Raw genomic sequence first — 27,615 nt, 5'->3', positions numbered from 1 at the left:
GAAAAACTCCAGGTACAATCTGGCAAAATACTATCATGTACATCTATTGTCTGAGGACCACTGTAGTTAAGTTCAAAGAAGTTCACTCTAAGCAATCTAAGGGGTATTTCTGAATAATCATTTACCCATGAACCTATCAATGATCTGGAAAGGCATGAAGGGTCTGCCACCTGCGAAGGAGGAGGGAATAGCCACTATGTTAAATTTTTGATCCCGTGATGTGTTAAGATATTACTCTTTTTTTATGAACAATCAAAAATGTTTTTATTTGTATAATTCCAAATTGCTTCAACTATCATTTGATAACATAAAATATTGCTCTTAATAATAATGTAGGCTTTTAACATTATAAATTTAAAACTGAACGGGATTTTAAAGTCGGTTCTAAAATGTGCAAAATAGAGAGACCTAGTCTCCTAGAGTTGCCACTGACCATAACAACAATCTGAGGAATTTTCTTGCTTTAAATCTATCCAAAGAGAAAGAGGAAGGAATGGGATCTGTTTGGTTTGACAATGAACAGAAAGCAAAAGGGCAGCTCTTTGTTCGAGAGGCACCAAATTTATTAATGAGGGAGGACAAGACTGGGTAGGAGGAGAACATTTTTTCGTTGAAAAGCCTTGTTCTCATCAGTATGACTCCGCTGAAGTAACTTAAGATTTGCCTCTTACGAGGCATCAGGTAACATATAGAGGCGCATTCGCGAAGTGCTTAGAAAAAAGAAGGGTTGGACTGGATGACTTCTAAGGTCATAGTATGATCCCCAAATATTTATTTCTGGGTGAAAGAGAGGCGCGTCCTTTCTTCTGGATCGGGCCACAGATGCGGGCAACTAGTTGTGTGTGGGACAGGAGTGGGTCAGAGCCGCCAGGTGACCGCCTCTGGTACCGAGCGCACTGAATGCAAGTGGGGGGAGGGGGTCTGAGCGATGCTGGAGGGGGGCCGCCGGGCGGCGCCTCCAGGCTCTAGCTGGAGGTCCCCCAGGGCCGGAACAAAGGGCACGTGCACCCCCCAGTTCTGGGAGGCGGGGTGCCCCCGGGCGTTCTCGCCCGCCCGCCCGGCCCGGCCCGCCCTCGGAGGCGGGCTCCCGCAGCTAGCGGAGACCGGGCGGGGGCGGAGGGGGCGCCGCAACCCCCGGAGGGAAAACTTGAGAAACAAATTTCACGAGAAGGACGAGGGGAGGAGGAGCCCTCCCTTTGCTAGCAAAGCCGGGTTTTTCCCACGGCCTAGCCCCGCGACACGCAAGGTGGGGGAAGGAGAGGGCCGACCCGGGAATAAAGGCTGTCTCCTCCCCTTCTCTTTCTCTGCCCCCCAGCAGGTGCCCCGCTCGCCTCGGGCCTGGAAGAGTTAAAGGCTCTTCTGCCTGGGGCCGGCCCCGCCCCCGCCCCCTTCCCCACCGGGCCTGCCTTTCTGGGGGCCGGGCCGAGCCGCGCGGAGCGGGACCGAGCGGGCCGGGCCGGGCCGGGCCGGGCCGGGCGAGGCGGGGTTGGGCGGAGCCCGAGAGGGGAGAGGAGAAGGGGGCGGGGCATCCCGCAGTCTCCGCCCCGGATCGAGCGACCCCGGCGGAGGCCGGCGAGCTGGGGCAGAAGGCGGCGGGAGGGAGCGCAGCCGGGCCGGGCCGGGCCGGGGCCGGGGAGCGCGCTCATCCGTGTACGACTCGACGCCCGCCGGCGATGTGCGCCGCTGCCGCCGCGCTCTGAAGCGGGCTCCGTCTCCACTGCGCTCGCTGCCCCGGGAAGATGGCGAGGCGGGGCGCGGGGCGCTGCGGGCGGCGGGCTGCCCTCCGCGCGCCGCTGCCCGCGCTGCTGCTGCCGCTGCTGCTCCTGGGCCGGGGCGCCGCGGTGCCCGAGGCCGGCGGCGGGGGCGGCGAGGGCTTCAGCCTGCATCCCCCCTACTTCAACCTGGCCGAGGGCGTCCGCATCTCGGCTTCCGCCACTTGCGGCGAGGAGGCGCCGGCCGGGGCGCGGGCCCCCCCGAGGCCCACCGAGGACCTTTACTGCAAGCTGGTGGGGGGGCCGGTGGCTGGCGGAGACCCCAACCAGACCATCCAGGTAGGCAGCGCGGGGCGGGCGGGAGCGGGACAGCGGGGCCCCGGGCCCGTCGGGCCGCTGCTACCTGCTCGCCCCCGGGACAGGGGCGCGTGCGGGGCTCCTTCCCGGCCCACCGGGGCACCGGTCCCCAGCGGCCAGGCGCGGCAGCGTTTGCTCCCCGGGGGGCGGGGGGAGAAGGGAGCTGCAGGGGCTCATCGAGGACGGACCTCGGGAGCCGATTCAAGGCCCCGAGCTTCTTGGCGTCCGTCCCCCTCCCGGAGCTGGAGGCTCGGGCAGGGCCGCTGCCCCGCGCGCTCCTTCTAAGTCCAGTCGGGGCCGGGCGCGGGGGGCTCGGGAACCGCTTGGCTCTCCAGCCCCAGCCGGAGTCTCGGAAGGACTGGAGCTGCAGAAGCTGCCCCCGGCGCAGCCCTCTCTGAAGTTAAAAAGGGCGGACGGTGCCCGAGATTAGGGGAGAGCGAAGGGCTTCCCCGACCAGACCAGTGAGAACTTTTGGAAGCTGATGTCTTCCAACAAAGGAACACTTCACCCCTCCAACGTGGTAACCGGGTGGTGGACCGGCGGCCCGAGGGCTTTGGTCTTTTCTTAGTATTGGCAGAGGCCGCCGATTTCTGTCTTGGATTGGGACTTCCTACTTTCGTGCAAATCCCAGGAGAACGAGAATCTGGCCTGGAATCTTCAGTCTTTCCCGGCATGAAGGAGTGTGGGGGCCTGAGCCTGCTCTATGACACCGAGCTCCCTTCCCCCAGGCTCGTGGGCCGAGGGTTGCCCCGAAGTCCTCCGCTCTTCTCACACCCTTTCTTTTCTCCCACCGTCCTGCTTTGGAGTAGCAAATGAAATGGGAAAAAAAAGAATTTAGCGTCCTACTGCCTCTCTCCCATTCACACTCCTTTCCCCCTTCCGGAGAGGGGGTTTGGGAGTAGTAGATAGCTCTAGCCTCAGAGGGATAATGGAAGCATTTAGCCTCTTCAAAGGATCTGCGGGAGGGGGGGAGGTAGAAAGCTAGGTTAGAGGAAAAGACCCAACTCTTTCCTCTTCGTGATGTTCAGTCTTTGACTTTGGGTCTATGCAAAATACTCACCTTTCTGCCTCGGACCTCTAAGAATCCTTAGCTCCTTTCAGAAAGCAGCTTAGGTGTTATCTCCCTTGGAGATATTTTCTCTTTCCCCTGTTAATTGTATTCTTTTCTCTAACTCTTTTTTTTAACCTTTGTAAGTATTTTATGCATCTGCCTATCTTCTCCCGGTTCTGGGGAGGTAGACTTTTTAACCTCTGGTACTGCTTCCTTTTTTTAATTTCTTTACCCCATTGCCTAACTGTTTGACCGTTGAATTGAATAGGGAAAGTTGGAGTAGTTAGCTGATAGAGCCACAGATCTGGAATCAAGATAACTTGGGTTTGAATCCTACTTCAGACACTGGCTGTATAGCCTTAGGCAAGCCACTTAACTGCTTTGAACCTGTTTCCGCTTCAGTAAAATGAGAAACAGACTAGATGATATGTACCGAAGTTTGAGCTTTACATCCATAATCTTGTGAATTTGCTGCAGTATGGTAGTATGAGCAACATATTTTATTGTTAAGGCTCAGGATCTAAGCTAAAATCCCATTTCTCCCACTTAACTGTGTTAGCTTGAGCAAGTTATTCACCCTCAACAGACCTCAGTTTCCTCATTTTGAAATGAGGGAGAATGACTAAATGATCCCTGAAGTCAACTAACTATAAATCCACAATCTGTGTAATGTATCATTATGAACTGCAGGACTGAGTCGTTCAAAGATGTGCCTTCCCAACTTCCAACATTCTCTTCTAGGAGTTATGTGATGATCATCAGGTTTTAGTACTGGAAAGGATGTTAAGAGTAATCTGATTCAGCAGCTTCTTTTTTTCTTACAGATGAGAAAACAGTCCCAAAGAGGTTTCATCTCCATCAGCTAGTCATTTCCCTCACTATTCTTCCCATTGGCTTAGGAGAATGTATTTGATTTTTAAAGTCCTTTTCCTCTCCTAAATATGTCAGATGGTATATATTTCAATAATTCTGCAATTTAAGATTATTGGAAACTGATCAGTACAAGCATTTTGCCATTCAAAAATATTCAGGTCCTTATTAAGTTAAATGCTAAAGGATCCAAATGATAAAATGAGAGTTACTGTTGTCAAGGAGTTTACAATATGTTCAGTGGCATGTACACATTTAACAGTTGTGCTAGGAGAGACTAATGAACCCTATGTCAGGATTTTTAAAGAGCTATCCACAGAAGGTTTCATCTCAGCTTTTCTTTTACTTTAGGGAGAAGCTCTAGGATTTCTGTCCTTGGGGAGAGTAGATAGAACCTGGGAAACTATTCACTATCTAACACTTAGGTAATATTGGAAGACCTTCTGAGGAGAGCAACCCCCTTTGAGCTGGAATGGTCAGAAGATATAGGTTTCATGGGACAAATGTAGTTTCATTGATTTAAACTGGAAAGCACCTTACAAATACTCTAATTCAGCTCATTCCCGATTGAAATTACCCTAAGCAAACTGAAGCCCAGAGAGGGAAAATGGGATTGAACACAGATTGGGATCACAGGATCCATGTTTTTTTCCCATAGTCAATCTCATCTCTAAAAGCATCTGTAATCTCAGCTCTAGAAACTCTTTGGCTGGTGGGTAAGAGGGGAGTTTAAGTGAGGTCAGAGCTTTTCTTTTCTTTTACTTTATTTTTTTTTAAATTTTGTTATATCAGTCATTTCTAAGTTACTTTGACCCCTTGATTGTACTGAAGAGAAAGAATTAAGTGAAAATAACTCCTAGTCCACTCATTTGACAAAATCTACAACATCCTTCCCCTTTAGATTCCTGCTTTTATCAGAGGAGGGAGCTAGGTTTCATTATCTCTTGTCCAGGACCAAGATTTATTAGTATAATTACTGAAATAATGTGGCTTCCTTTTATTTTTCCCCCCATTCATATCATTGTTGTCATTGTGTCTATTGTTCTGGTTTTACTTAATTCATTCTTCATTAATTTTTACAAATCCTTGCTTCTTTGAATGCTTCCTAATTATCCTTCTCTGGCTGTTGTCCTTCGTTCTCAAAGAGAACCAAAATGACATCACTATGTTAGGGTCAAGGAACATTGTGTCCTACTGTGACTGATCAGTCCAATATGAACATAAAAGGCTCTACCTCAGGTCAGGCAAAAATAGTTCTTACGAACATTTGGAGTGGAGATGTCTCTAAATGTGCACATCTCATGTTTCTTTTGAGCTATTGCAATTTTGAGTTGCTCACAGAATACAGCAATCATATTCTATTAATTGATATGCAAATTCTGACTTTCATGGTCACAATTATGCCCAACATTGTGTGGTATAGACATTCAGGAATATCAGAGATTCAGAGAAGAGAGACAACAGAGGCAGCATAGTGTACAGAAAGAACACTGTCCCTGGAGACAGAGGACCTAGATTCAAATCTTGTTCCTCTTATCTCTGTGGTCTTGGACAAACCACATAACCTCTCTAGCTGTGTTTCCTCCTAAGGAAAATGTGAGAGTTAGACTAAATGATCCCTTAAGATGTCTTCCAGCTCTAAATCCGCAATATAGTAATCACCCTGAAGTAGTCAAGAAGAGTTTCTTGGAGGCAGTAAGGATTGAAATATGGCTAGGCTTCCAGTTTATATATAGAAGACAAACAGGGTAGAACCATGTGAGCAAAGATTTGGAGTTAGTTCAAACATTCCCCAATTTACAGGCTTTGTTTCCAGTTCTTTGCTGCCTGAAAAGTGTTCCTATAACTATTTTGGTTATCTATTAGACTTTTTAGTCATTAACTTCCTTAGGGACACATGCCCAAGAAGGAGATCTGGGGATCAAAATATGTGTGTGTGTGTGTGTGTGTGTGTGTATGTGTGTATACATATATGTATGTATATATACATATATACATAATTTGTGATTAGTAACATATATAGTCATTAGTGTGTATATATATATATTCACATAATTTAGTGATTTTTTTAAAACTAAAATTCCAAATTGTTTTCCAGAGTGAATGGACAGATTCACAGCTTCACTAACAGTTCAGCCATGTGTCTGTCTTTCTACAGCTCCCTTGATTCATTTGTTATCTTTACTACCTTGCTGGATATGAGGAGAAATCTTGTTTATTTTTATTTGAATTTCTCTATAGTAGATCCATGATAATGTGTTTTTTTAAAATATTCAGATCATTTGGGGAATGGCTCTTGATCTTCTATATTTCTGTCACTTCTCCCTATATCATATATATGTATATATATATATATATATAATTCTTTTATTATTGATTTTTAATCAGTTCAATGTAACAGTATGAACATTCTCTTCCCGGTTTGTCATCTGAGAACTCTTGGCTTCCTAGAATTTAGTTACTTTATGTTAAATTTCTCTTGTAGTATGAGGGAGGGAGTCAAGGGATCATTTATTTCATTGCCACTCTTTTATAGACAAGGAACCTGAGGCCTAGAGAAGATACCAGTTTGCCAAAGAAAAAATTTGTGGAAGCAGTTAGTAAGATTCCAATTTCAATGATCATTCTCCTCTCCTGTGTTTTTTTCATTTTTTCAAGGTAGTGGGGTTAAGTGGCTTGCCCAAGGCCACACAGCTAGGTAATTATTAAGTGTCTGAGGTTGGATTTGAACCCAGGTACTCCTGACTCCAAGACCAGTGCTCTATTCACTGCGCCACCTAGCTGCCCCTTCCTCTCCTATGTTCTTCTATTCCTCTAACGAATTTTTTTCTTCTTCCCTCTCACCTCTAAAACATAGTTCCACAAAAATCATTCCTTAGACCTATGAACTTCTCCAATGAGAGAAGGAAACTTAGGGGTTTAAAAAACACTAACCTCCTAGAAATGGGATATTGATGGGAATCCCTGACTGAAATGGGCCTCTTTCTTTGCTTTTGGCCATCACTGAATTCTTTCTGAGAATTTGACTTTATATCAGAGTCTGCCCTGGTCAGCATAGCTTCTTTAATATGAATGAAATGGAGATGGTGAACCATCCTTTTCCTAAGATTGGGTGGGCCACATTCAGAAGGTGGCGTAGATCCTCTATTCTCTGGAGTAAAGAAAAACATTGACTTACTTTATCCAAAGATAGAAGGGTCTGGAGATAGCACTGCCTAACCCCTGTTATTATCAACAAGTATTTTATTAAGTGCCTTTTAAATCTTGTACTGAACATCCCAGGCAGCCTCTTGCTCAAAGTCACCTCAGGCAGTTAACTGAGGCTCAAATCCAAATTTTCTGTCTCCAAATCCAAAGAGCCCAAGTAAAAGCTAAATATCCTTCCTGCCTGATATTGAGATAGGCAATGATTCTCTGATATAATAACATAGCTTATGGTCTTTTCACTTCCTTAGTTTTATTTTGATTCAAGCTAATATTAAAGTGAGAGAGATACTATTGTTTTTGTTGTTCTTTTCCTCTTTTCCCCTCTTTTTCTTCTTCCTATAGATCATATTGCCTAGAATCAGAGAAGTGACCCAGATAGATACCCTGATGTGGGCAAGGAAAAGTTAGCTTTGGATTAAGTAGATGTTATAGATAAGTCATACATGGATAACTAACTGTTGACTCTTTGAGCTTCTCATAAGTCTAAGTTAATAAATCCAAGTAATGGAACATAAGAGATTTAAAGCTGGAAGGGACCACAGAGATTATTGAGTCCAGTCCCCTCATATTAGTTGGGGAATCTGAGGTCTAAAGAGGTTAACAGGTAGGTCTGCAAGTGTACATTAAATGCTTAACGTGCATCTATGGTGTAGACACTGTGCTAAGTCCAAGAGATTCAAAGAAAGACAAAAACTTCAAGAAGTTCATATTCTAACAAGAAGACTTGTAAAATACTGTGCTTATCAAAAATGAACTGTGTAAATTAAAGGTGATCTCAGAGAGAAGACACTAGTAATAGGACTGAATGGTCTCCTTTAGAAGAACCTGGAGGCAGTATCATAGAATATTGGGTAGGAGTAAAGTCTAAGACAGACAGGTAGGAAGATGCCCACATAGTGAATAGTTTAAATGCCAAATAGTGACTTGCCCAAGTGCATACAATTTGAAAACCCAGGTTTCTAGCCAGAAATTCTCCTCATTCAGCCTCAGGTCATTCCCTGTGATATGTGCAATTTGCAGTAATTCACAGGTATGAAACAATTAAGCATGCTGCTTTTCCTGTTCTAATGACACCCAAGAATTTATGGTATAGACATTCAGGGATGTAGGGAATCAGAGGAAGATGCAATTATAAGTTGGAAACTTTGAAGAATGAATAGGGTTAGGATATAGAGGGAGGACAAGCAGGAAGGAACTGTTAGAGGAAAGACTTAGAATCAAGAATGAGTCTAACTACGTGGAGTGGGGAGAGAGGTGACTGGAAACCTGATCTGGCAGGATCCCAGAGAGGCGAATTGGTGGAGGTGGATACAGAGTTTAAATGCAGAATCTTGAATGCAAGGGGAAGCAAGTTGGGCTACAGAGGGGCAGAGGAGAAATGTCAAGATTTCAGAAGTGGGTGAAGTCAGATGCTGAGTGAGCTCTAGGAGCCTTTTGCACCAAGACGATGAATCACCAAGGGGAAGTCCTTATCTGTGATTGTTGCTTCCTTACAGCAGCCTTGGAGCTGGCAAAGCTAAGGGCTTCAGTTCTGAGATGTTCCTAGCGTAATGGCCCTTGGGGAATGTGCAGAGGCTAGAAGGGGAGGAGGGAGGCAGCTGAGAATGGTGGGAAGGAGTCTTGAGGGTGGGGAGGGAGGTGCCTTAGGAAGAGGTCAGACTTATCTTTATTACAAAGGTCTGAAATGATGGGAACTTATGGGGTATAGCTCCCCAAATTTTCCCCAACATCCATACTTGAAGGAGAGATGGGGAGAGTTTATTTTGTTCTCATTCTTCATTTAATCCTCACAGTACTCCACCATGCAGTAGGGAGTAGAAATTACTCCTATTTTATACATGGGGAAAATTCAAATCAGAGGAGTACTAGAAAAACTAGAACTCACTCTCCTTACCTGCACTCTCTTTGGCCATCATGCTGTGTCTTCTGTCCTTCTGCCCCCCCCCCCCCCGTGGCCCTTGAATTACCCCAACCTTATCTATCCTTTAAGGCAAAGCTTAAATTAGTTTCATCTTTCTTGACTAGTATAGTAGATAGTGATCTCTCTTTTATCTGCCTATTGCCTGATAATGTCACATAATTGATTTACACATATATGAATTCTATCTCCCTAGGCAGATAGGGGAGATTTTATTTTCTTTATTTCCCTTAAACACCTGGATAAACTTGTTGGTATTCAGTAAAATTTGATGGTCTGTAACTTTAACACAATGTGCAACAGGTAGGGTAGGGAAAAAAGACAGAAGGGATCTTTGCAATATGATCTGGATCTTCTAAATGCTTGATTGACTTGGCTTGTTTGATCTGAATTTCCAGTCCTGCTGGCTTTGGTTCTCTCCAAATAGCTGCCTCCTTTTTTTTTCAGAGGACTGGTCTCTTCAAAGAGGGAAGAGGGGGGAGAAATTTGGTCATTTTGTTGCCTTAGGCAGGTGGCAGACACCCGAACTAGAAGTAGCAACTGGCCCCAGGGCTATAGTACCTCTTAGGTTATAGACTGTTTTCCTTCTCTTTGTCAAGTTGCTGAAAAGAACATTTAATTTGCACCTTTTGTGAACGGAGACTAGGCCTCAGTTCCTCTAGAGGTGGTCCTGGTTCCTTGGTCCTGCTCTCAGGGTCCTAACTTTGTATACATCCTATACCCCCCTCCCCAGACTTCTAGAGGGGCTACTTAGTTGTCCCTTTACAGGGGGCACTTGAGTGCCTGGGACTTGTAGCTCTGAAAATGTGGAGGGTAGACTTTTTTTTTAGGATTTTGCAAGGCAAATTGGGTTAAGTGGCTTGCCCAAGGCCACACAGCTAGGTAATTATTAAGTGTCTGAGTCTGGATTTGAACCCAGGTACTCCTGACTCCAGGGCCTGTGCTTTATCCACTTCGGATCATTTTTTTTTCAGGAAATTCATACATCTGGAGGACCAGCTAGGCTCCTAAACTGTGAAGGTTAAGTTGTGGACCAATCACATAATGCCCTGTTCTGTTGTTCATAGCTTCATGAGGATGGACCTTTCCTTTTCTAACTAAATCAGGGGTTCTTAACCCATAGTCCACTTGGATAGAAAAAATAGCATCTTTGTTTTCACTAACTTCTAACTGAAATTAAACATTTTTTTCAATTATGAGTGTAGCAAAAAATGTTCTTCTGAGAATGTGTCTATAGGTTGATGGTTTTTTTGTTTTTTGTTTTTTTTTAGGTTTTTGCAAGGCAAATAGGATTAAGTGGCTTGCCCAAGGCCACACAGCTTGGTAATTATTAAGTGTCTGAGATTTGAACCCAGGTACTCCTGACTCCAGGGCTGGTGCTTTATCTACTGCACCACCTAGGCCCCCCCCCCATCTATAGGTTTTTACCAGAATACCAAAGAAGTCCATGATGCAAGAAAGATTAAGAATCCCTGAGCTAGACTGTCAGCCAGCAAGCATTTATTAAACATCTGCTGCATTCTGGGCATCACTGTGCTAAAGTCTGACCTCTTCATTTCCTCATCTGTAAAATGAACCAAAAGGATTCTTTTTTTTTTTTTTTTTTTTTGCAAGGGAGGTCAGGGGAGTGGCAAATATATTCAAAATTGTTCCCCTAGCAGTAAGTCTTTCTTTATGACAATGATTAAAAAAGAAAAAAAAACAGTTCGGTAAAAATAATCCAGAAATGTAGCTAGTTTGACTGGCAGCATATATAACATTCCATACCCATGTTTTCTCCAGGGGCCAAATTTGTTCATTACAATTATATAATGTTCAGTTTCTCAAAGGACTGTTCAGGGTCTTTTCTAGGACTAACTTTCTTCTCTTGTAAGGAACTTCCAACTCCAACAGTTTTATTAGTTTCTCTCTTGTCTTTCCAATGGTTCTTTTCTTAGGGTTGATCCCACAGTAGTTAGTCTTGATCTATATGTCAATTAACTTGTAGCTGTGGTCCCCCACCCAGAGCTATTTTTTTCTGTTCTGACTGAGGCCAAATCAACGGTGGTCTCTCTAAATCCCTATCCCTAGGCACTGAATGTTTGATATAGCATGGGACTCTGAAAGGCTGATGTTCACTTGTAAATGGGCCCCATACATGTTATAGATTTTTGCCAAATAAGAAGGAGATTATCAGCCACAATTATAGTACAGGGGTGACTGGTGCAGGGAAAATGAGAGACTTTTCTTTGGCCTCTTCCAGGAGGTTTTTCTTTTTGTTTGTTTAAGATTGTAACATCTTAATTCTAGTTTCTCTGGAAACCATAATCCCTCACTCCCTTTGCTTTAGGAGAGAGCTCTATTGCCCCCAGACAAGGGGTGGCTGTGCTCAGCAAGGAAATTGTAAAGGCAAATGGAAGATTAGGTACTTAGTAGATATTAATACTAGTTTATCCACCTGAGTAAACAGTATCTTCTAGGTTCCCTCAGGAATCATTTCCTCCTCTTTCAGAGAATCACTGTCCTTGGGTTGTGAGGATTCAGGCTTAGCTCTCCATGTGAGGAAAGTGAGATAAAGACCCTGAGAAGGTAATTATTTGCCTTTTTCCTGAATATTGGCATTAACTATGACTGGAGAGCATTCAGTGTAATGTCCCATAAAACCTGATTTTGAATCTTGAGATTCTCAGCACAGAGTCCCTGGCAGGCAGAAGTTTTTATGAAGTGACCATGCCTGCACTTTAGTTTCTGGAAATAATTAATGATTGACTTTTGATATCGTCTGGTCTATGCATCTTAAACAGGACCAGAATTCCTGTCTTATAGCCTCTTAGATCACTGAATGACCATCTAAGTAAGCCCTTTCATTTTACAGAGGAAGACATTGGGAGAGGGGAAATGATGATGTGCTCAGGGTAACAGTGAGGCCTCACAGAACTGAGATCTCCAGACTCTGATCCCAGGGTCCTATCCAAACAAATTATCATGAACCCCTTTATCTCTGCTCTATATTTGTGTGCTGTTGACGGTGGGGTTTTTTCCCCCTTTGGTGTAAGATGTTTATGAACAGTAGAGTGGGGGTAGCCTTTGGGCTTTTTTGTCCCTTGGACCATGAACCAAAAATATTTGTGGAAAACTATTGCTATCAACATAGTAAGTGAAAATTAACTCTAGGGAATCTATTTGGCATTGTTACAAATGTGCAGTCAGTCAACAAGTGCTTCCCAAATTCCATGTGCTAACCTTTGTGGTTAGCTATGTTATTTAGAAGTTAAGAGAAGGTATCACAGTACCTGTCCTGAATGAGCCCAAAGTCTTATTAGGGCAAGGATTTTGTTTATCATTTGTTGTTGCTAAGGGCCTCTCTGGTTATCCCTATGGATGCCTTTGCATGATAATTACAATAGTTAGCCTTTATGTTATCTCAGTATATTATTTCAATTGATCTTTACCTTGACCCTGTGAGATTATATCCCATTTTATATTTGAGGAAACTATTATTTTAAGAATTATGTTTTTAAAGCAGCTATCTTTTCTATAAAATGGGAATCCTGATACTTTCTCTATCTGCCTCAAAGAAGTGTTGTAAAGCAAATGTTTTGTAAGTCTTAGAGCAAGTCATTATTTTTATTGCCTATTCTGCTTACCTGAAAGAGTTCCTGTGGGAATAACATAAGGTTATGGTCAGTTCCTAAGGGAATAATGAACACAGGGACCTGTCTATGTTGGATACTTGGAAAACCACTCAGAATTTTTAGGGTATGAGGGGGAGTTTGATGATGGGGGGGAAGTATGTGATACTCAGGGATCAGATCTTCTTTTCTGGTTTCTCTCTGATCGTTTTCCTCACTCCTAGGGTCAATACTGTGATATCTGCACATCTTCCAACATCAACAAGGCTCACCCTATCACCAATGCAGTGGATGGTACAGAACGATGGTGGCAGAGCCCTCCACTCTCCCGGGGTTTGGAGTACAGTGAAGTTAATGTCACCCTGGACCTGGGCCAGGTAAGACCAAGAGGGTATCTCCCCTTTTTGGGGCCAGGGCTGATAAGCACAAGAACTACTTCTTCCCAGAGCCAAAATTCCCTTCCTGGGCACAAGTTTGGGGGTTTGAGAAGTCAGGGAGCAAGTTGCAATTCAATTTTGGCCTGCTTGTTCATGCTCCATGCCCTCTTAAGATTAAGCATTGGACTAAGAAGGTATCTGGCATTTCTCCTCCTCACCCTTCCCTTCAGTGACCCAAAGCCTTCAGCCTCTGTCCTCTTCTTGGGGGGGAATGGGAATGTTTGTTCAAACCTTCCATGCCTGGTGAAGAAGCACAGACAAGTCACTCCTCCCTCTTCCCCAACCTCCTCCTAAATCTCCCATAGTTTCCATGGAATTTTGTTGACTTGATTAAGACTTTGCAGCCTGGGAGTAGTTTTTTCATCCTTCTGCCTTAGCAGGAATCTCTCCTCCTGCTTCCATCTCCTTGAAAGTATAGCTTAGTTCCCAGCATGCTTGGCATGCTGTAGGTGGTCAGCAAACCTGGCCAACTTGGCTGACTGAGGCAAAGAACTGTACTACACCAGAGTTGTCTGTTTGCTGGCATGGGAGGCCTGTCAAAAGGGCAGGTGCTAGCATCCCCTCCTCCTCTCTTTGAAATGTGAAGGCAGCTGTCCTGAAGCTGCTGTGACTCTAGCCAGAGCTTTGGGTACAGTGCTGCACGTTCCCCCACTACTAGGGGGATGGGGAGAGGTGCTGCCTAGGAGAGTACTTTTCTACTTATGAGGAGGGAGAACTTGGCTGAGAACCCTGAATAGAGCCTGCTGTCACCACCAAAAGAAGGTCCCCATCCTTTCACCTCTATCTGACCAACTTTAATGGACTCTTCTGGTGTAGACTTGGCCATGGATTTTCTGTAAACTGGATGAGACCCCAGGGAAATGACAGGGGCCAACAGATGGAATGCAAGGTGGGGGGAGGAGAAGCAGCCTGGGGCAATTGGCAGGATGGAGGTGGAAATTCCAGAGATACCTGTTTGTGAGGGGCTCAGGTGAGCCTAGTCTGTGAATAGCAGGGCTTTTATGCAACAAACCTTGTTGGGGCTTCTGGGAGCCAAGTTCTTCCTACAAAGTATTTCTGGGTTTCAGGGCAACTAGATAGCACAGTGGATAGAGCACTGACCTTGGAATCAAGAAGATAGGAATTCAAATCCAGCCTCAGACACTTGCTATTTACTAGCAGTGTGACCCTGGGCAAGTCTCTTAACCCTGGCATCCAAGGCCATTTCCAAGTCATTCTGATTTATATCTGGCCATTAGCTCCAGATGACTCTGGAGAAGAAAGTGAAGCTGGTGACTTAGCACAGCACCCCTTCACTCAAATCCAATTCTTGTGCTTGTCATGGTATCACCTCTCTGATGTCATGGTCTTCTTTGAGAATGAAGGACAAACAATAATGTCTGGGTTTCATGTTCTGTCTCTGCCCTTGTCTGTTGTTCTGGTATAATTTGGAAGGATCACCTGGTAAGTAACTTGGGGATAGGAGGCTCCCAACGAGGCAATTCTTTGTGTCCTGCTTGTAACTTTAAGATAGTATGAGTAGGGCTGTTCTCTCTCCAGTCCTGCAGAGTCTGACAGATTGATTTTCCAAAAGTATCCTTTCTGAATACGTCCTTCCCTGGCTCAAAAAATCTCTTAATGGTTCCCCATTTGCTCACAAGATCATTTCTGGTCCTTCATCTTGATATCAAAGATCTTCAAATCTAACCCTACATTATATACAACCAACATATGACTGTCTTTTCTCCCACTAAATTATCAGTTCCTTAACTGTGGGACAAGACAGGCTAGGTACTCAGTAGACAGTAATCAATTGGGAAGCATTGCATTAGAATAGAAAGATTCGATCTGAAGGAAGTTGGGTTACGATAGATTAAAAGTCAAAAGAACTAAACTCTAGTCCTGGGTTTGATCAAGTCATCTCTTCTTTGGACTTCATTTTCTCGTGAGTAAGATTTCTTTGAACTCTGGCAAAGATAGGGAAAGATGGAAACATGGTCCTTGCTTTTGGACCTCCCTTCTCTCCTCTGTTAAATAAGAGGTTTGAATGAGATGACCAGTCTTGATATTCAGGCAATAAAAAGCAAGGACATGCTTCCTTCATCAAGGGTCCATGCTGCATCCCAATTTTCTCCTTTCACTAGCTATTCCCTCTACCCATCCAGACTGCCAGAGTATGTAACTTTCATCTTGGGTGATTCATCTTTTTCTTCTCCTGGCTTAGATTCTGCACCTGGCCCAAATTGGTAAGAAAAGGAGAAAATAGTTTCATGCCTTGACAAGACAATTGGAATGGAGTGAGGGTGGTGCTCCAGCTACGTAGTTTAGGGAAGGGTGGGGGAGAGATGGGAGTGGAATGCAAACTTCGGAAAGAGTTAAGGTTCCTACATGAGTAGCAGGCAGTATACGTATGCATGCAGGCATCCACGTACCCATACAGTACATGTATGTTTGCATGTATGTCCTGAATGTAGAAGTGTATGGGACAGATGTGTAATTCTGTTCAATATAGCTTGAGTGGCAAGGGACCTTTGAAGTCTTCTAATCCCACTCCCATTTTCAGATGAGGAAACTAAGGCACAGAGTTTAAGTGACTTGGCCAAGGTTTCACAGGTAGGAAGTAGCAGAACTGGCCTAGCGTTTTTTTGTGAAGATCAAATAAATTTATATATTTAAAGTGCTTTGCAAACCTTAAACCTATGCAGATACCAATATTAGTACCAATCAAGTTGATAAGGATTTATGTGCTTGACTCTAGGATATACATGCAAAAATAAAGCATTTATTGCCTTTAAGGGCAATCTATAAACAGAGGAGTAAATCTAAGTTAATTAGGAGTGAGATGAAGCTCACATCCTAGGTGATTTCATCTAAACAGATGGCTGCTTAGCCAAGCCTTGAAGGAAACTAGGAATCTAAGAACGTGTCTGGAGGTGATTTGTACTCTTGGATGTGTTTGCTAGGAGGCTTAGTCAGTATCTGTATGATCACAAGTCAGATCTTTTGGTTCAAATTGTGAAAGCCTTCACAGTGAGGCAGAAAAATAATAGATTTGTCATGCTAGTTTGAGAGGGTCAGCATGAGGGGGAGATATCAATGCTTCCCTTTTTTTCCCTTATTGAGCCCCACATGTGAGTGTGGTAGTAACTATAAAAGGGTTCTTGAAGCATTATGGCTCCTGGGCTAGTTTGCATTGATGGGCATTTCAGTGGGAGCCCCAACTTTCATCATGATTACTATTTAGTGATGGGATATGTAGCATCATCCATACTCCCTTGCCTAGGGCTCTGTAGGATTGAGTCTCTAGTAGTATTTTGAGTGAAAGTTTAGGGGTTGATTGAGCAATGAAAATAATTATCAAATTCTTACCATGTGACAACCTTGTGCTTGGTTGTACTTAGACAGCTATGATAGGGAAACAAGTCTAAAACCCCAGGGAGCTAAAAATGATATAGGCCAGGGTAGACCATGTGGGAAGGCAGGTGCCGTAGGAAACCAGAGAAGGGCGAGCTCTGCGTATGCAAGCTGGGTTAAGCAAAGGCTTGGCCTTGATGGTTGACAGCCAGAATCTACTGCATTGATTTGGTAAGGGCCAATCCCAGGGTCAGTGTGTGTGCCCTTGTATGTTTACATACTAACATTTCCCAGAGCCTACTTTCTTTCAGATCCTGCCCAAAGTCTGATACACTTTTTATATCTGAGTTAAAAGTTTCTAAAACCTTCTAATTTGTGAGGGAGTGTTTTTGTTCTAATTATTTTTTAAAGAATAGACTTTTTAGAGGGAAGGGAGTGGAAATCTTACATTTTGGAAGAGTTTTATTAATCTGTTTAGTGGAGAATTTCAGTCAAATTCTATCCAGAAAAACTCATCAGACCTCTCTTTCCAACTCTCCTGTTCACAATAGGAGCAGGTATGTATAGTCTGTGAGTTGAGCCTCTAATCAATCTTTTGGCACAGTGACTGGAGCAGTGGCCTTGGAATTGGGACATTCAAATCCAACCTCTGACACTTACTAGCTATGTCACCTTTGGCAAGTTACTTAACCCTGATTGCCCCTCATTCAGGACTATTTCTAGTGGTCCTGATTCATATCTGGCCACTAGACCCAGATGGCTCTGGAGGAGAAAGTGAGGTTGGTGACTTAGCCCTGCACCCCCCTCACTCAAATACAATTCATGTGCATGTCATGGCATCACTTCCCTGATGTCATGGTCTTCTTCAGAAGTAAAGGACAAATATTTTATTTAATATTCTTCAATGTTTAAAGGAGAGAATTCTTCTCTGTATATGGTTCCATAAGTTCTATAATAAGGCAGATGAATGGATGATGTGACCTCTGAAGTTATATTGATCCCAAGCTTAGATCATTAGGTTTCAGGGATTTTTAAAGAACTTGCTTTCCCTAAATATAAATTATACAAGAGTTTATTATTGTTGGCTTTGGGAATCAGAATTAGAGCTAGAAAGGATCTTAAGGATCGTCTGTAGTCAACCCATCTTTGGTGCTTCCTCATTTTTTTCTCTCAGGAAAATTATCTAGACTATAGATGATCCCTAGGATCATTTCTAGTTCTAAATCTGGGTTTTTCCTTATCAAAAGAAATGAGGTTAGTCTTGTTTGGAAGACACAGGCTGATCTTAGCATTGGAAGAGTAGTCAAAAATTATATAAGGAACTACTATAGGGTCCTTAATCAGGTCAGGTGCTTTAGGAGACAGAAGTCTTTTTCTATGGTCTATATCTCTGCCCTGTGATATCTCTTTGTGGGAGACTTATTTCTCTGTTTTAAAAGAGTTAAATATATGGCATTTGTTCATTGCCCAGAGTGACCAGGGAAAATTTCCTGGAAAAGGTGGGACTTCACTGATAATGAAGGATGGAGAAGATACGGCTAGAGAACTGGTTCTCAGATTGGGGAGCAATGTTATTCAAGGTATAGAAATATAGATACAAATGCTATACTTTGGGAAGTAGGGAAGAAACTGGTTTGGTTACAAGAAAAAGGGGGTACTGAAGAAGTTGGGCTTAGGTTGTGGAGGGCCTTGAGGCTAAGGAATTGACTTTATCTGGTAGATACCTGGGAACCAGTTGAGATTGCGGAAGTGGAAAGTGACATATTAAAGTAGATTCTTATGCACTATTCTGTAGAAAAGCTTGGAGAGGAATGCTCTGGAGACCAGATTATCATTCTGGTAGGAAAGAGCAATAGATTTGGAATTTGGTGGTCAGGGTTCAAATCCAAGCTGTCACTTTGCTCATTTTTAAAATATGAATGTTGGACTAGATGACCTGAAGGCCTTTCCAGCTCCCAATTTTTGATCTCTTCCAGCTCAGTGGCCTAAGAAGTCGTGATCAGGAGCTAAATTTTGGTGGCCATGAATTAGAAATGAAGAGGAAGGGTTGTAAGAGACATATAAGGGTAGAATGGGCAAGTCTTGGTGACTGATTTAGATGTGCTGAAGATGGTTCTCTAAACCCTGCCCTGACAGCCTCCATCCTGGGCTCAGTCAGAGGGAACTTTCGCTGAGCTGGTAGGTTATTGCTTCTCAATCACACTGGGCTGGGTTGGCTGGGAAGAGAAGGGAGGGAGGGAGGAAGCCTTGGCTGAATGCTTCACAATGGCTTGTCTCCATGGTGATCCTAGGGTGGCTAAAGCAGGTGGGCATGGAGCCACTGGAGTGGGGGAGGGGAGAAGGGAGAAGCTGGTAAGGCCAGACTGGGCTAGTCCCAGTCTTTCCTGACGGAGCTCACCCATTGTCATTCTAACCCCCCAGACAAATCTGTCTTTCTTTCTCTTTTTTTAGAGGAGGAGGGGGGCACACAATAAAGATTGACAGCATATTGAAAACTCTTTCTTGAGAGGCTGGAGTGATGGAAGGAAGAGGCATGAGACTGAAATAGCTCTGGCCTGAGTGATGAGACCTGGGATCTAATCTTAACTTAGCTTCTAATGGACTGTGGGACATTAGGCAAGTCCCTGAACCTTCATCTCCCATTCAGTAAAAAGAAGAGGTTGGATTAGATTAGGAATTCTGAAACCTTTCTTGTGTCCTGGACTCCTGACAGTCTGGTGAAACCCGTGAATCTATTTTTAGAATGATGTTTTTAAATGCACAAAGTAAAATATATTGGATAACCTAGGAAACTAATTATATTGAAATAGTTATCAAAATATTTACAAACAAATTTGAAGTCCCCAAGTTATAAAAAAAAAACCTGGATTAAATGATCTCTAGATTGATTTGCAGTGTTTCCATTCTAAGATTATATCCTTAGTTAGATTTGAGGGTTCAAAGGCGAGTTTATATTTGAGTTCTTCAGAGAAACTTGGCTTCAGATGGGTCTTCACCTCTGATAATGGGTCTCTGCTCTCTGACTTGGGACAAGAGGAGCTTGCAATCTCGGATGTTTGAATTTAGTTTGGAAAGTTTGAACTGATGCCTCTTGTATCCCTGGTCCCTGGTAGGGAGCAGGGAGAGAGTAAATTAGAAAGAGACAGCTGTGTAATTAGAGGAACAATGCAAAATGGGACATAATCCAGTGCCATAACTAGTGCTGCAGGTGGTCAGGAATTTGGGAGAAAGTACTGGGGACTTGGGGCAGACAGTAGGGAGGCTTCTTTGAAGAGATAGGACTTGAGCCTGGCCTTTAAAGATTCTTAGAGTAAGGTTTGGATAGTTTGATGAAGGAGGCATACCAGGTGGTGATGGGATGAATATGGCTATAAGACTAGGCCTAGAAACAGAAATGAGCTGGATGTATAGGCAAAGGATGGTGAATAACCAAAGAGGAAGGGCAGGATAGGAGAATGTTAGGAGGTAAGTAGAAGCAAGATTTTAGGAGAGCTTGCATGTCAAGCCTTATAGCTCTGAAAACTCTGACCTGGTTTTGGGGGCTTTGGAAAAGGACAGAGCTGGGAAGTGGGTGATTTGTGGGGTGGGAGGGAGACTGAGGATGAAAAAAACCCTAGACTGAAGGGGTGAAAGGGAGGGGTCAAGGAAGGCAAGGACTTGGAGCTTTCCATGAGTTGGGTGAGTGAGGAAGAACTGGGTTTTAGGGGCAGAGCAGGCATTGGGGAATTGTAGCAGGTAAACAGGAGCCTTCCTGGAAGGGAAATGTCTCTGAGTGCTCTGTGAAGCCAACTGGAAGCCACTTTGACAAATTACTCATGCCAAGCAAGTTGTAACTCATTTTTACCTCCTTGGGCACAGGATTTTTCACTCCTGGGGATGAAGTAGTTTCCTGAGTTGGAGATTTTCAGAGGAAATTCCACATTTGATCTCCTTTCTTTTTAGGAAAGGCAAACTCTTTCCTCCTTTCACTTTATTTCAAAATCAGTGAGCCCTTAGGTATTTCCTGTTCCCAGTCCTAGGCTAGGGTTAGAATAAGGTACTGTTATTATCTCTTATTTTACAAATGAAGAAACTGAGGTACAAAGTAATTAAATGACTTGCCCAGGGTCACACAGGTATTAAATGTTTGAATCAAGATTCCAATTCAAATCTTCCAAATTCCAAATGTATCTATCCATTGTGCCACCTAGCTGCCGAAAAAGAGAAGACACTATCTTTGTCTCTGGAGAGCTCAAAGCCCAGTTGAGAAAATGGGCTTCCCATGTGTAATGTTTAATAGGGAGTCATGGACAGAGGTAACTTTGTGGCAGTGAGTTTTAACGCTATGGATATTAGAAACAGGGAAGAATCAAAGTGGGCTAGACTGGTGAAGACTTGACAGAGTAGTAGGTGGTGAAACTAAAAGTTAGGATACATCTGCAGGTAATATTTCTGAGTCTTTTTTCAAGGACAATGGCTCTAAGGAAGATTCTGACTTTAGTTTTTCTTTGCTTCAAGCAATAAATTATTCCTGTGCTCCTAGGCAATTCCTCATCCCCCCCCCAAAAAAAAACCCTCTTTTCCTAGAGAAACTTGGGAACTAGACTTTCCTCCCTGATTCATCTGAGGCTACTACCTTCTGCCTCAATTCTGCCCATCTTCACTGAACCATCTAGTTGGTTTTCCAGAAGACGGGTAAGCAGCTAGAATCTGGGTGATGCTCTTAAGCATTTTTTAGGGTGAAAGCTGCGTTCCTTGCTTTCTGTTGGTTCCTAAGTTAAGCCTTCATTGTCCTTCCTTCCTCACTTGGAGTTATGAGGGAGGGAGAAATGATGGGGGATGGGAGATTTCAACAGGATGTTGAAACCCCCGGGTTGGGGAGGGGGAAAGGGAAGGAGTGCCCACCTCAGGTGGCTTGCTGCCAAAGCTCTTTGTTCTGAGAGTCTGAGAAGCGGATACCTGTAATGAAATGGGCACCGGGAGCCAGGAGTATTTCCTTGCTGCTCGCAGTGACTTAGTGGTGGGGGTGAGGAATGAGCTGGGGGAGGGGGAGGGTGTTGGGCAGGACAGAGGCAGTTGTAGCTAGTAGAGAATCGAAGGGAGACAAATAGAAGCAGAAGCAAGTTCAGCCCTGCTCTTGGAGAGGCTGCCCCCAGGAAGGGTGAGGTAGAACATACTTTTAGAAACGGCATAGATAGGAACACCTGCCAAGAAACTATCTGATGAATCAATATACAAACTGTAGTTAAGGAAATATGATTAAATACACTATTGGCTAATTAGCATGGAAGGCTTCCTGGGAGAGGCAGAGCCTGGGAGATGATAAGAATAAATCACATTTTTATAGCTTTACAAAGTGCTTTCCTCACAACCCTTTTAAGTAGTAAACAATACAATTCAGTATTTCTCGAAGTTTGAGTTTCAGGAGTTAAATGACTTGTCCATAGTTATGCCTCTACTAGTGTCAAAGCTGAGACACACTCTATAGTACTGCTGTGTGTGATGATATATGCTGAGTCCAGGACAGCATGTTTGGGGAGACTTACTAATCAGACAGAAACAGACCTCAGGATTTTGAATCAGGACTCATGAATTTGAGTTCTAATCCATATAAGTTTTGGCACATTTCTGTACTTGACCCTGTTACTTCTTCTGCAAATACTGGACCAGTAGTCTCAAGGCCTTCTTTCCCTCCCAGGCAGAACTGAACTTTTATTTGAGACTTTACTGGGCTGTAGAAAATAATAGAATCTAAAACTAGAAAGCACCTTAGAAGATGATCTATACTGGTGATATCAAACTCAACTAGAATTGGGGGCCACTAGTCTATACATAAGGATCCCCATGGGCCACACATTGACTTAGTTTTAAAATGCAATATTATCTATTTTATTATATTTTTTATAACAAATCTACCTATTTTGTTTATGTTTTATTTATTTTGTAAGCTATTTCCCAGTTACTTTTTTCTCTGCTTTACCTTCACTGAAATGTGTGGTGGGCCCTGTGTTGGACACCTGGTTGATTTTCAACTGGGTTTTTTATAGATAAGAAACTGAGGACAAATGAACTGCCCAAAGTAGTAAAAGACAGAGCCAGAATATAAATTTAGGTCAGCCTAATCCAATGTTCTTTGTACTATGCTACTTTGTTACTCTTTAGAGGAAAGTGCATTTAAAAACTACTTTTATATAGCATTTTTAAAGTTTTGAAGTATTTTTTCCTGTTATCTTAATGGTTCCAGAAGGGTGGGAAGGGAAATGATCATCCCCATTTTACAAATAAGAAATTGAGAGCCAAAGCACTAAAGTGTATATTTCAAAGTCTTAGACAACTTTAGGGGCTTTTATTGATGGTCAGAGGTTGGGAAGTATATCCACTTCATGTTTCCTCAGGCTTTCTTTTGGTGGGGCATTGGTTGGGTTGGGGAAGTAGACCACAGGGGAAGGAGACTTTTGCTGGTGATTAAGTGGGTGGTGTTTCCTGAGTCCTAACATCCAGTATCCTAGAACTTCTTTCCCATGGATTCATACTTTTACCTCATTCTAACTTGCCTTCTTTAGGGCTTTGAAGGGAGGGAAGATCTGCAAGACAGTAGATTAGAAGAACACATCTTATGATTGGATTTGAAAGTTTTGAATACTGGAATTCCATACCCCAAAGGAGGCCCCTCAATAATAACCCCATCCTTCTTCCACTTGAAAGTTTTCTCTTGCATCCTCAGACAACCCATCCTGCTTTGGACAGCTCTGTTATCTCACAGAGTGCCTCTTACAGAGTGGGTACTTCAGATATTGAGAACATTTCCCTTTCCTTTCAGCTGAAATCTTCCTCTCCACCTTCTTTTTAAGTGGTGCTCCTAGTTTTATTGTTTGAATTTAGGCAGAACAAATAGAATCACAATCCCTCTGCAGCAAGACAGCACTACAGATACTTGAAAACCATCATCATGTCTCTGCAAAATATATAGTTTTTACCTTCAAAAAAAACCTATATAGTGCCTTCTTTACACACATAGATAAGATTTTTATTATTTCCAATTGGTTTATCCTGGTCACCTCCCCAGATGTCTGACTTATTTTACTTCTTAAATTGTGGTATTTAGAGTCGAGCATAATACTCTTTTCATGTCCTCTGATCAGAACAGAATGTATTCATGCTAGTACATCTCTTAATTTTGGCCACTATTTTTCTATTAATGTATCTTAAAATTGTATTGACTCTTTTGAGTGTCTGTCATCCTCCTCCAACCCAGGGAGGAAGTACCTTAGAGGTAATGTCAATCAGTTTAGGTAACATAGGGCTTGAGATGGTCACAATCACTGACTCAAATAAAGACCCTTTGCAGCTATGTGATTTCCTTCTGAGGAGTGGGTCCTGGGCTTGGGAAGAGAAACATTGAGGAAAGCCCAGTGATTTGGGTTCTACCTTCTTCCCTCCTCCTCAAGCAACCAGTACCCTTCCATTCATCTTCCCTATCTCTGGTATGGCCGGAAGGGCCTGGCTGTGACTCTCATTTCCTGGGATGGTGAATAGACAAGCCTCCCTCTGATTAGCTCAGACCTTCCGCTACAGGGAAAGTGGTGTTCCGGCCTCCTGGGAGGCTGAGGTGCTGCTGGAAGGGCCAGTTGTTTTTTCCATACTAAGCTACCTTATAACAATCAGTTTATGTAACCCTGTAACCTTTAAAGGAGAAATCATGTGGCATAAAGATTAGAGAGCTGGACTCAGACACAAGAAAACCTGGTTCTGACATATCTCTATCCATTTCCATGAATTTATCATATATATAGATCATAATGTGCAGATTGAAACAATGAAAAAATAGGTTTGATTTGAAAACTGACCCCCCAAAATCTCTTAAAGCCCTTACCTACCTGTGATCTCTTCACAATGACCCCATAAGATAAGTAGTCACATTTTTAACCCCCCACCTCACCTTGGAAAACCCTTTTTCTTGTTTTGTTTTTATAAGCAATGGGATTAGGTGACTAGCCCAAGGTCACACAGTTAGGTAATTAAATGTCTGAGGTCAGATTTGAACTCAGGTCCTCCTGATTCCAGGGGCCAGTGCTCTACTGCACCTGCTCAAATAGCTTCTTTTGTATTTGTTTGCTCTTTTTATCCTCACCTAGCTTGTGTTTATCCTGATTACCAGGATTCTTCTGAGGGATCCTTGGATAAGTATTCACCAATGAGATGCTGAAATCATTTGTTTGGCTCTACTGTTTATGACACTAGAAGGTAAATGGAATCCAAAGCAAACAGTGATTGGTAGGGTACTTAACTTTTAGCCAGATGAAGTGAATGAGTCTTGGGGCTCCTTCCAGACTTTGGTCCATGTGTTCATCTATTAGTCTCAACTTCTTAGGATCGTGATCTTATAGGCTATATTATCTTATAGAATGTAGTTTTAGGAATGAATGGGGACTTAGGGGTTAGTGGAAGACCATAGCCAGAGGCCCTGGATTCTAATACTCCCACCCTTGATTCTTATTACTTCTGTAGCAAGTTCTATGGGCATCAGTTGCTGCATCATTGAAGGAGTTGATCTTTGAGATCCCTTTCAGTTCCAAGGCTATGATTTTAGGATCCCCTTCTGTCAGAGTAGAACAGAGAAACTCAGAGACACATAGGGACTTGACCACAGTCAAAATTGGCCCGGAGCCCAGGTTTTACGAGGAACAATCTTACTACTTCATGTTGTCTTCTCCTGCCTGAAGACTGGGGCAGGGGTGAGAGAAGACATGGTGAAAGGAGAGAAACCATCTGGGAAAGAGAAATAGGAAGTCATGAGGGAAGGATCTTTGAAGCACGAAGTAATGTCATGGAATGAGACCTGTTTTTGAATCACTGACTTAGGCATTTTTGAAACTTTGGCTACATTCAGTATTACTGTGACAGTACTTACAAGATCTTGCCTTTATATAGAGCTTTGTGGTTTATTAAAACCCTCTCTTCACGTTGTCTCTGTGAGGAAAACAGTAAGAGTATTTATATCCCTATTTTAGGAATAAGAGAGCTGAAGCTCAGTTTAAATGACTTTTTAGGGGAAAAAAACCGAAATAGTATCTAAATGGGGGACTGTCCCATCAGTTGGGTAATAGCTGGATATATTGTGGAATAAGAATGTTAAAGAATCTTTTTGTGCTATAAGAAATGACATAAGAGATGATTTCAGAGAATTGTGGGCAGTATCAACTGGTGTAAAATGAAGTGAATTGAACCAGGAGAATAATTTATATAAGGACAATAACTCAGTTAAAAAATAGTTTTGCAAGACTTAAGAATTCTCATAAATGAAATTACCTATATCTCCAGAGGACCGATGATTGAAATACTGCCTTCTGACAAGGGCTTGAATTCAGAGTATGGAAGGATACATGCGTTTTTGAACATGATTACTGTATGTATTCATTTCTCCCAACTATACTTATTTGTTACATTGATTTTTTTCTTCAATTGAGGAAGGGGAAATTAGCAACAGTGGGACAAAAAAAAAGGCCATTAGAACATTTTAAAAATCAACAGAGGGGAACTGAAAGAAGTTCAGAAGAAAGCACATACAAGCAAGATAGTTTTGAAAGTGACTTGGGTAATTATCATATACTTTTTGTTTGTTTCTTTTTTGGAGTTATATTTTTTTGCAAGGTAATGGGGTTAAATGACTTGCCCAGGTTCATGCAGCTAGGTAATTATTAAATGTCAGAGGGTCAGATTTGAACTCTGGTCCATGTGACTCTGGGGCTGGTGCTCTATCCACTGTGCCACTTAGCTGCCCCACTATTATATACTTTTAAAAAAGTAAGCACTATGAAAGTTTCTATTTTTCATATAATCTGCTTTTTGCATTCTATTTGTGCATGTTGGAAATATTATTTTTCGTGTGATTTTTAAGTTCAGAATAAAATTTTTTAAAATGTAGATAAGGAGCTCTGTCCATAAAAAAAAAATGGCTTTGTAGGAACATAGATTTAGAGCTAGAAGAGACCTTAGTAGCTATTTAGTCCTCTATTGAATGAAAGAGTACGTTGAAAAAGGTTAAATAACTTGCTCAGTTTGAGTATTTGAGGTAGAATTTAATTGGGAATAGGGAAGTAGTATGCACTAATAAGTGAAGATGAGAATTGGTATTATCAGATAAATGTGACAGTAGAGATTCTCTGTCACCCATACCTTGATAAAGTCTCTTTCTAGGGTGGGGAAGAAGTTACCTATTAAGAGAAACAGTCTCCTTTCCCCCCATTTTTAGCCTAGCTTGGGTGTTTGCACATTCCTCTAGATTTGGCTTTGTTAAGGAGATGGATGTCCTTGTTGACTTTGCTTTCCTACCTTTCTTTTCAATAGCTTTTCACATAAAAACTCCTCCTACCTTTCTGGCTTTTATTTTTCTTTATGAGTGGAAAAAGGGATGTTGAAATGGGGTAGGCCAGGGTAGCAAGTTGGCTAACCTTTATGGTATACCTCCACTAGATCCATCCAGACTTCTCTTTCCTGAGCCCTCTGCTCCAAGGCTTCATGCATTCCTGTCGCAGGACCTTTTTATACCTGAAATACCTTCCCCATTTCTGCCTTTCCACATAACAAATGGCTCCTAGCCAAAACTAACTTGATCTTAAGCTGCTTTGAGAGGCATATTGTCCAGAAGGAAGGATGTACTTTAGTCTAATCTAAAATATTTTGTTCTATTTTGGGCTCCATACTTATAGACAGACATGGATGCATGAGAGTATATGCCCAGAGGCTGGTGAGCAGAATGCTAAGAGAACTGGAAACCAGGCTGTATGAGGATCAGAAAAAGCAATTCATGTTCAGCTTAAAGAAAAGATGTACTCTGAAATATGAAAGTTGTCTTACATAATTGGAAAGCATATGGAAGTATATAGAAACAGCAGATTTGTCCTTGTTTCCTGAGATGCCAAAAGAGGATTAAGGAGGTACAGATTGTAGCAGGATAAATATTGGCTCTGCTCCTTCTTAGGAAGGAACTTCCTAGCAATGAAAGATATCCAAAGATGGGATGAACTCTTCAGAGGCAGTGAGTTGTCCTAGCAGTCATAAAGCACAGCGGGATGACCACTTGATTTTGTTGAGTTGATTCCTGCCCAGGTAGGGAGGTATTGGAATTGATCATCTCTGA

At 42.8% G+C, this 27,615-nt stretch overlaps 1 protein-coding gene across 1 annotated transcript in view; it reads left to right on the top strand.

The window, feature by feature from the left end:
- The first annotated feature begins 1,739 nt into the window (after nt 1-1,739).
- LAMA5 (laminin subunit alpha 5) overlaps nt 1,740-27,615 on the top strand; it is a 132,831-nt gene continuing 106,955 nt past the window's right edge. Inside the window, exons 1-2 of the mRNA XM_074191411.1 lie at nt 1,740-2,051; nt 12,951-13,103. Of these exons, the coding sequence (XP_074047512.1) occupies nt 1,740-2,051; nt 12,951-13,103 (465 nt within the window). The remainder of the gene's footprint in view (nt 2,052-12,950; nt 13,104-27,615) is intronic.

This window comes from Macrotis lagotis, chromosome 1 (genome assembly GCF_037893015.1).
Source record: "Macrotis lagotis isolate mMagLag1 chromosome 1, bilby.v1.9.chrom.fasta, whole genome shotgun sequence".
Taxonomy (NCBI): Eukaryota; Metazoa; Chordata; class Mammalia; order Peramelemorphia; family Peramelidae; genus Macrotis; species Macrotis lagotis.
This window is presented reverse-complemented; position numbering and strand designations above follow the sequence as displayed.